Here is a 10,736-nt window from a genome sequence, read left to right on the forward strand (position 1 = left end):
GTGGATATTGTCCCTAAACACATGCACCTGTCAGCATTCTGCTGAATACTGATCTGCTGAATAATCAAGAGACCCCTTCACAGATTTCTGGAGTGTGCTCTATATGTGCTCTCCTTTATTTTTACTTTAAAAAAAAACTTTTAAAAAATGTTTAAATAATTATAGAGTCACCAGCAGTTGCAAAAATAGTAACAAGTCTCACTTATCCCTCATGCTGCTTCTTCCAATGGTGGTAATTTACATAGCTTTAGTAAAATATCACACCATGGATTCTAAAGCCAACTACATACTGATGACTTGCCATTTAATTAATTCATTAATTTATTTTTAATTTTTCATTGTATTCCATGTTGAACACTATTCTGTATTAGTTTCAGATGTACAGCAGAGTGGTCAGAAAACCATGTATGCTGTTCTCTTTTAAAAGACACTCTGTCTTGGTCTCTTTGGATGCTGAGCTCCATCCCTTCAATCCAGGGTGATTATCTTGTTCTTCCTGGATTTCCCTACCCTGTAATGGTGGCTGGGATTGCTCTCAAACAATGATCTGGGCAACAAAAAGACTCATTTCATTTATTTTTCATGTTTTAGGAATCACTCTCCTTCATTTTCTCCTTCATTGCCTGATGTCCAGTGTCTTGAAAAATGTTTCATACACTTACTTTTTTGCGTTTCCGTTTTCCTTCCCTTCCCTTTTCCTTCCTTCCTTCTTTTCTTTCTCTTTTTCTATATATATTTTTGTCTTTTTCTTCCTTCCTTCTTTCATTCTTTGTTGTTGCTTCAGGTGAGAGGGTAAGTCCAGTCCCTGTTATCCTATCTTAGTTAGAAACAAGAGAACAAGTTCTTCTTTTATACTGACTTGAATAAAGTGATTAGAATATTATTTGGCCCTGGACTTTTTTTTAACTTAACTGCTTTTAAAAATTTTCTAATTTCTAGGCAGATAATGTGGGCATATTTATGTTACTAAATGCAATATATTGATCTAATGAAAACTACTGTAACAGAATCATAAAATATTTATAATATGAAAATGTTATGCCTTTTGAGAAAAAAAATTGCACAAGCAAATCTTTAAAAATTATCAGTGGATTACCAAGTACCAAACATCCAAGGACTAATTTGTGTAAACTTCTCTATTGTAATTATATGCTAGTATGACAAAGGTAAAGTAACTGAAAAAGTAGGTATCATATTTAAATTTTATTGCAAATGATAAAAAACTATTCTCGATTTATTTTCAGAATAGTACAGTTCAAAGTTGAATCTCAGAGTTACAAATTCAGGATGGTTCATATTCATTAATTCAAAAATACAAGTTACAAAAATAATTTTTCCATCTTCTCTGAAGCTCTGATATTTGGGAACACTAACCTAAAAAGACCTTTGGGACATTTGAGTAAAATTGGAATCTACTAGGGAAACCAAAACAAAAACTAAAACGTATCTTATTATTGACAGAAAGAGATCTTAGCACTCACTTCCTGAACAACTATAAAACAGTTTAATCCTTCCCTTCCCTTGTGATATAAACCCTTCCAATTTTCTGATCCCATAATTTAAGTTGTTGAATCATATTTTAGTGAAGGTAAAAATGCATAGAAATATCACCAAGGAAAAAAGGTGCCAAGATAATCTACCAGGACAAAGTGTCACAACAAGTATAAAAAAAATCAAACTGAAAGCTTTCCTATGAAAATCAGTTATTAAAATTTAATTAAGGCCACCAAAGGAATGGGAAAGGCTGAATTTAGAATTAATTCCAATTGATTTCACTCTATACTATTATTAAGGGCTCTAAAATCAGTTTCAAAAAAGCATCACTTCCTTTAAAAAAAAATACCCTGTCTGCTGTGGCTCAATGGATTGAGTGCCAGCCTGCAAAACAAAGGGTCACTGGGGTTTCTCTCCCTCTCTTTCTCCCTCCCTTCCCCTCTCTCTAACAATAAATAAATAAAATCTTTTTTTTAAAAGCATCACTTTTGTGACATGTTCTTCATTTAAAATTATCTGCCACAGAGGCTTACCATTCAAAACAGACTTTTTCCGTGGGATGCTAAAATCATAGCATACATCCTCTCTGTTCAAGGTAACTTTGGTTAAGCTTTCATAAGCATTTAGCCAGATCAAACTATTTTTAAATCCTGGCCGGAGTAGTCAGCAAAGGTAGTTAGCATCAATGCTATTTAGTGTAATAGCATTACACTATTATATAGCTATTATTAGTATTATTATTTGCCTGTACTTGACTTACAACATCTTCAAAACCATTTTTAATCTGCTCAGATTATCTGTGTCTACATCAGATAGTTTCCTTTATTTTTTCCCTGAAGCTCAGTAAATAGGCTTAATTGAATATCAATTTATATAGGAAAATAAAGAACATTTCCTTTCCTCACTAAGAAAAGACAGCAAGTAGACAAATCTGCTTGTTATTGGGGGAAAGCAGATGAATGGTGGAAAGGAAGGTGTTAGAAAGATGGTAACATTTTAAATTGGGTATTCACAGCATCTTAGGAAATAATTCACACTCAAGAAAAAAGATTTAATAAAGCAAAATCATCCCTGCTACTCATGAGAATTGTTCTGAAAGCTAAAATTGCCCTGAATCAAGTGCATTTATTCTGGAGACCACATTTTTGGTACAATTACGGTGTTTTAAACTATGGTTTCCATTGTTCCTAATAGAGTCTTTAGTCATCAGGGGCTACGAACAGTGTCTGTCTAGGACACTAAGCTCTATAACTCTTAACTAGCAACTCTCTGAAGTTCCTTGTTGAATTTAGGACCATTCTTGCCATTTGAGTTCCCATTTACTGCTGACGTTATTTCAAATTTCTATAGTAAATAATTTTCTGTTTTAATCATTTTTATTGTTATTTTGTTTCAGTTGTCCCAGTTTTTCCTCGTTTGCCCTCCTCCACCCATCCCACCCCCCGCCCCCACTCCCCTTGTGAATCCCCATACTTTTGTCCATGTCTGGAGGTCATTCCTACAAGTTCTTTGTCTAGCCTCTTCCCTGTCTTTCCACCATCAACCCCCCTTCAGCTCCCCCCGGTCACTGTCACTCTGTTCCTCATTTCCATGCCTGTGGTTCTATTTTGTTCATTAGATTCCTCTTATAAGTGAGGTTATATGGTTTTTCTCTTTCACCGACTGGCTTACATAACTTAGCATAACATTCTCCAGTTCCATCCATGCTGTCTCAAAAGACAGGAGTTCCTTCTTTCTTCCTGCTGCACAGTATTCCATTTTTCCACACGTACCACAGTTTTTTGATCCACTCATTTACTGATGGGTACATAGGCTGTTTCCAGCACTTGGCTATTGTAAATAGCGCTGCTATGAACATAGGGATGTGTAGGTTCTTTTGAATTGGTGACTCGGGATTCTTAGGGTATATTCCCAGCAGATGAATCATTGGGTCAAAAGGCAGCTCCACTTTTATCCCATAAGTTTTCCTGTATCATTTTCCACATCCCATATCCCATAAGTTTTATCCCATAAGTTTTCCCGTATCATTTTCCACAGTGGCTGCACCAGCCTGCATTCCCACCAGCATAGCACTAGGGTTCCCTTTTCTCCACAGACTCGCAAGCACTTGTTTTTTAAAAGTTTTCAATAACATTATTTTAAATTAAGAAGGGTAAATTAATTATTATCTAGCTTAAACTAATATATAAATTCAAGAGCATTTGTTATGACATCTACTACAAAAATATCTAGAGTTATTTTGGTTGGTAAAAGAAAATATCAATAGAACCTTTTTACTTTAATACTTCACTTAAAATGATACATATTTTCATGTTTAGAAACGTGACTTAACTTGAAAATATACTGCAGAACTCAATTTTCTATCAATTCTGTATGAGTAAAAAACAATAAAATTGGAATCATCATGTAGTTGTTAGAAACACACTTCCCCATGTACACAAACTGTCTTTGAGGCTTGGAAAAAACAAACTAATAGAAACAAATATCTGATCAATATTATATTTTGTTAACCAAAAGTTTACTTTGATTGGAATCAGAGGATTTATATAGTATTTAAAAATTATTTAAAATAGTATCTTAAAGAGATTAGTAATATAGTTTACAAATTACCCATTAGAAATTTAGCAATGAAAACCAGAATACAGTGTTTTCAGTAAGTGTGATTCTTTTTTGTCTGTTATAATTAACAGCTGTATTTCTATCACCTTGACTTTATATTCATGTCTTTCTTTCAGATAGCTCTGGAGTTTTGGGTACATGCAAATCCAACCTAGTGATCTCTTTCTTTTTCTTTTATGATCTTCTTAGTTTGCCTGAAGCAAACTTGTTCAGAGGGAGGGACACCTGGAAATTATGCACTTCTTTGCAGAATATCATGTAATCCTGATAAACTCATCCTGAAATAGGTAAGAAAAAAAAACTTTCCAGAAACAAGGTATTGGTTTTGTTTCTTCTGCCTTAAATAACTGTAGGTTGCATAATGCCCAAGCCTAGGATAAATTATCAAAGAAGGCATAAAATTGAACAAGATCACTCCATACTATTTTTTTCACTAAAAAATTGAGGTTGCAGGGGAAATGTGAACATTAGTTCAGTGCTTCATAGAAGCATAGTTTAGAGCTACCTTTCAGAAGAAATAGTTCCTTCAATTTTTTTTTTTTTCTTTTGAAACAAGGCTGATTCTTTTTCATTTTAAATACCTGGTTCAGGTCCCACCAACTTCCATGAGGTTCCAATGCTGTATGCTGTCTTGCTGTGACATTTCTCTGTATCAATTTTTCTGACCTTCAGAAGCAGATTTTTATCATAAAGCTCTCTTTTAAGCTCCAGAATTAAACTATTTTCCTTGTCTAAGTTATTTCCTCATACTTCTGTTTAATTATAAATTAAAATAGCCCAAATGTATTATACTTCAGGAAATGAATGTTTTCTAACTTGGGCTAGGAAGTCTTCTTTGAGACTGATCAGGCATTGTGCATTACTATCATTTTCAGAAGTATATCTAAAAATTCAAACACAAGCATGACTTCCACCAAGGGAATAAAAATAACTGTTTTATAATAACCTTAGTTAGAGCCTCTTTTCTTATGTTCCGCTTGTTTGTTTAAGCAGAGGGAAAGAAGAGTTAGCAAAGTGGCCTGAAATATTGTGTCTGGAATCAGACAGCAAAAACTAAAAGTCCAGTAGAGATAGGAAAGTGAAAAAGGTGACAGAGAAGATTTTACAGCTATGGGTGGTAAACAATGCAATATACAAATAAAATATTATAAATTGTAAACTTAAAACCTATATAATTTTATTAACCATTGTCCCCCAATAAATTTAATAAATTTTTTAAATAAAAATTAAAGTGTTGAATCACACATACACAAAAAAATCTCCAGCTGTATTACTTAAAAGTCTCAGACTCTGGGCAAATTAATTACCTGTTTATATATCAGTTTTCTCATTTATGTAATCATTGTACCAAAAAGGTACATAATTGTACCAGAATCATAGACCTATTCTGAATATTAAATTACACAATATAAATAAATATTCAACATGCTACCTGCCAAATAAGATCTAAATCAATGTCACTCATTATGATTATGACAAATATTTATTCACTCAATAATATTTATTGAGTAACTACATATTCTGAGGTAGGAATAAAATGATGAAGAAAACAAACACCCTATCTACTGGGCAACTGTAGTTAGTGACAAACAATAAAAGCAACACAGTTATTAATATATTATTATGTGTTACAATAAAGAATTAAATAATAAATAGAGAGCAGTTACTGAAAGAAAATAAAACAAGAGGATAACATGTCCTAAAATTTTTTTAAATAAAATTTTTGCCTGAAGGATCAATGAATGCTTCTCTGGGGAAGGTACAGTTTTTACTCAAGACATTCAACAGTAAATAGAAATAAACTCAGGAAAGGGTAGGTTAAGGAAGGGGAGTCTATACAAGAGAGATAACAGGTTTGTGAGGCCCAAAGGCAGAGAAAAGTGATATAGAAAACCACGGAGTCGGGAAGGCAGAGGGTGATGGGGAAATTGGTGACTGAAGGGTCTAGACAACAGACAAGGGACAAATCATTCAGCGTCTATAGGGTCAAAGTATGGATTGAGGTCAGAGGTTAGTAGAAATGTGTCAAGGATCGGGAGAGGAGTGGCAGGGATGTGACAAAACAGTTCATATTTTTAATTCATAATTTTCATCGACTCTAGTATGGAGAACGCATTACAGGTGGCAAAGTTAATGAGGAAAGATGATGCAGATGGCAGTTGCAGAAGTTGAGTTGAAAGAGGACAGTATCTTAGAATTGGTGTAGACAATGGAGATAGAAAGAGCTGTGACAGATATGGAAGGGGGATTTTTCATGTGACAGTGACAGGGATAGACAGAATACTGAAAATGATGGGAAAGAGAATTTGGGCAAATATGATCTTGTTTGTCCAGTTTGTACAAACTAATGCATGGAGAGCTATCCTGAGATGAAGAAGGACATTGAGCAAGAAAGTATCAAAATTATGAGCTCAATTTTCTACAAGTTGTATTTATATGGTCTTCATGATAGCCACCGGAGAGGTCAAGCAGAGAGGTGGATGTGTGAGACTACAGGTCAGAGGGAATCTAGGTTTTGAGTCGTAAGTCTAAGAATACAGTTTATGGATGGTCACTAAAACCAGGGATCAGTTGACTCCACTCTGTGAGAATTTAGAAAACTAAAAAGGCAAGCATTTAAACGTGACATCTTTTCTCCTACTCACATCTCTACACACTGCAAGAATATAAATATTTCTCTTTTGTTTCTTAGTTTACTATATATTGAATTTTGGACAAAACTATCCACATCGAAACATGTGCTGGTGTGAAATTACACACTTTTCAATAACTACGGTCAGACAATAGAGAAAAATGATTAATAGCATAAGTCAAGAGCCTATCACTGTAAAACTTAGAAATATTAATGGTATAATGGTTAAGGTATTAGAATACTGAGATATGTTTATGTATGTCTAGCAGGGTGTAATATGATAAAGCCTGGGTTTGGGGAGTAAATTAGCTCACCACTTCTTCCTGCTACCTTTATGTTTCAACTACATGATGATTTGATTTTTCTAGAACTCTGAGAATATGGGCAGCTTTCCCCTGAGCATCCTCCAGCTGCTGACTGAACAACAGGTTAAAACAACTGAACTTCTTATACTTGTCTAAAACAATGTTCCTAACTAGTAAAAGACCAGTTGAATAAAGAGAAGATCAGACAATGAAGAAAGAGAAAAGAAAAGACGGCAACTCTTGCTTTGTATATGAACATAAATTTTAGCATAGAAGTCAGAACTGGTAAAACAAATTGCTAAATATCAAATGTGGTGCCACAGTATGATGATTTCAAGTAATCAAATAATGATCCAAGTAATCAAAATTATCATGCAGGGTTTATGTAGTTTATGTACTCATTGGTTTTTATAAATATTATGTGGATTTCCTACACAAATTATGATAGAAACAAAAGTAAATCAACATTATGGATTATTTTGCATATTATTATCCATTCAATATCTAAATTTGGAAATATCTCTTTTGTGAAATTAACCTTATTTATACCACATATTAATATAATATATATTGATAATAACTAATTACTAAATTTAGTAATACAAATTCAATCAATCATGATCACAGAAACAATGTTCTGTGAAGATTTAGGAACATATAATATCTCTGAGAGTACTATCAGTGCTGATTTGTCCAGTGATAAATTTAAATTAATCTAAAGTATTTAAGTATTAATAAGAATTTAAAAATAAAGTTAGCCTTGATTTCAACATTTTACATATGCAAAATCTCATAGGAGACCCTCAGTTCAATAGTAAATATGATTTAAGGTAGTACAAGACTTATTTTCAGAATATTTTTCACTTTCCACTCTTTGTGAATAAAAACACTAATGTGTATTTAAAAAAATGAGGGACTGAAAATTAAGTCTGATGGGTGTTTTTTTCTAACTGAGCTGGTAAAATTATTGGGTTTTTTTTTACAATACTTTATGTCAATATTTCATTAATATTTTCAAATTTTCCAACTAACCAAGAAAGTATTAAAAAATTACTCATGCCAAATATGTCCAATTTACATAAAAATGTATTTGTTATAAAGCAAATTGTTTTTCTAATGATCAAACATTAATATTCTCAGAAGGTCAAGTATTTTAAGCTCATTTGAATACTTTACAAAACAAAATTTAATCTACTTTTTTTCTGAAGTGAGTCACAACATCAATGTTAATAAAGTAGTAATTAGTTAATACTTAACTTTTCTTTGAAATATATAAGGTAAATTGCTAAATGTTTATAAATGATTTTCCCAAACAAACAAATAAATGAAGTTTTATACTTGCTCAACTAAAGGGAGTAAAACCCAAAGTGTTTTATTAAAAAATAATAATAGGCCTAAAACTATAGGTAACTAGTGAATATATAAATCAAATAACTTCACAGTATCGTTGGTACCTAAAATTATAACACTTTTGGAAACAATCTTAATTGAATAATAGATATATTTACATTTGGTCTTCTATATATGGAAAAAGAACTCTGACATACTTGAAAATTGCAAATTAAACTACTTTAATTAATATCTTACATTATATAAATGTCTTCAAATATTATGTGATTATGTTCAAGGCTGTTGAGATTCAAGTTTAAATCCACTTAATCCATGTAATTGAAACAATTTAAGGATTCTTTTGTATTTCTAATCTCACAGATTCAACATAATTAAAGTATACATATATATTAGTTTTATGTATTATTTTTGTGACTTCTCAAGAAGCTGATTCAATCAAGTTTAAGAAGTTGCTTCTGTTTCTAATTTGTTATTGAGAAGTAATTAAATGTTATTAACATATTCATTGCCATTTCCTCATTCTCCTGTATATATCTTCAATAATGTGTCTGATATCATATGAAACAAAAGCAGATCTTTTCAAATCCTCACTATCTGCCAAAACTAGCAAAAATCTAGTGCAGAGTAATGAGTCATTCTCCAAAAATGTAAAACCTTAGAAGGAGTTGCATGTATGTTGAGGTTTTCTGTAAGTCTTAAAAGTAGAACTCTACTTGAAGAGGTAACATTAGAAATAAACAATAATATTGACCTGCTTACTAGATATATACTATCCCACACTGAGCCAACAAATCAGGAAATCAGGAAAGCTGAATGTCAAGGGGCTCGGCAACAGTTTAATTCTAAGAATTTGAACAAAACAAAAGTAAAGTAGGATAAAGGGAAAGTTAGAATAGAGACATTGACACTCTATTTCATGGAGAAAATAAGAGAGAGAAGATAATGCTTTTGTCCACCTCATTCCTCCTGGAATATAGATTCAAGCTATAGGGATCCCAGATAACATACTAAGTCGGTTTCTAAGCCAGTATATGATGCATTTCAGGGGTGTTCAAAACAAGTTTTACCTCACATCAGCTAACTATAAGACTGATATAATTTACTGATAGATAATGGCAAAATACTATTTTCTCAGAAATATGAGAACCACTCCACCTAGACAGTTACCAAAATGAATATATGTTCAATTTGTGATTACAACTCTAAAATCTTGCGAAAGAAAAGCAATATGTTTGAGTCAAAAGAAATTAATGAACAAACTTTTAACGAGATTACAACTTGGGTAATAAAAACCAGGCTGGCATCTCTTAACCAAAATTGTCAATCTGAAACCTCTCAGACTCACTAATTACCAAAGCATACGGGAGGGTGAGGAGGGGTCGCGGAAACGAGTGGGAAGTGGGAGATGCTTGGATGCCCCTTGGGGACCTACTGTACCTGTGTCCACATCCTTCACCTGTTGCCTGGCTTGAGCTGGCCGGCTCCACTTTGAGCTCTTGCAGGACCAGCCCTTTTTCGTGTGGCCCAGAAAAGTCCATGCCAGGCACCTCCTCCTCCTCTAGGGACTCAACGTAGAAGAGAGTCCTGGCCGGCTGTTGGGTGCCCTGCCCGGGCGCCCCTTGCTGCAGCCTGGTGGCCACTGGCAGCAGGGTGCCATTCAGTGGACTGATGGAAGAGGACAAAGAGGATGGCGAGGAAGACGAAGAGGAGGAAGAAGAGGAAGCCTTCTTCCAGAATGTGCTCACGCTGCCTTTCTCTTGGTTTTTTAGCAGGCGGCTCTGGCTGGGTCCCCAGTGCTCGAAACTGCCGCCGCCGTCCTGTTGCAAGCAGCTGCCCCCCGCTGGGCCGCCGGGGGACGGCGACGGGTGGCTGAAGAGTTTCCAGCGGAGTCGCAGGATGTGCTTCACATCGAAGTCTTTTCGTCCAGAGCCCGACATGCTTGACGACAGGAAGGCAAAGGGAGCTCGGCTGGCGCGGGAGTGGAAGGGCCAGCTGGTGGGGGAGACCAGTGAGGGCTGGGGTTGGAGAAGGAGGCTAGATGCACTCTCTGCACCCCCGGAGCAGACGGGGCGAGGCGGGATGCGCGCTCCGCCAGGCAATGACCGGAGCGCGGACGGCAGAGCTGAGCGGCTCAGCTACGGTCAGGTCGCAGGACTTGAGCGTGGGGAGCCCACGGGCTGGGAGCGGAGGCAGAAGCGGGACGCCGAGAGTGGACAATCCTCGATCCCCGCGCAGGTGCCCCGTGATTACCGAGGGAGGGACGACCCTGGTGCTGAAGATGCACGAGGGAGGAAGATCTGTGCGCTCCGAAGCTCGGGAGGCTGCGGTGGATGGAT

The 10,736-nt window shown here is 35.3% G+C and overlaps 1 protein-coding gene across 2 annotated transcripts in view; it reads right to left on the bottom strand.

Annotated features, from left to right (window-relative positions):
* Positions 1 to 10,337, bottom strand: part of KLHL1 (kelch like family member 1) — a 340,901-nt gene extending 330,564 nt beyond the window's left edge. For both annotated transcript variants that reach the window (XM_054586413.1, XM_054586412.1), the window contains exon 1: positions 9,838 to 10,337. In XM_054586413.1, coding sequence (XP_054442388.1) covers positions 9,838 to 10,337 — 500 coding nt within the window. The remainder of the gene's footprint in view (positions 1 to 9,837) is intronic.
* Positions 10,338 to 10,736: the final 399 nt, after the last annotated feature.

The sequence above is a fragment of the Pteronotus mesoamericanus genome, unplaced genomic scaffold, assembly GCF_021234165.1.
Source record: "Pteronotus mesoamericanus isolate MK-2021 breed Mesoamerican mustached bat unplaced genomic scaffold, CSHL_Meso_final contig_94, whole genome shotgun sequence".
Classification (NCBI taxonomy): Eukaryota; Metazoa; Chordata; class Mammalia; order Chiroptera; family Mormoopidae; genus Pteronotus; species Pteronotus mesoamericanus.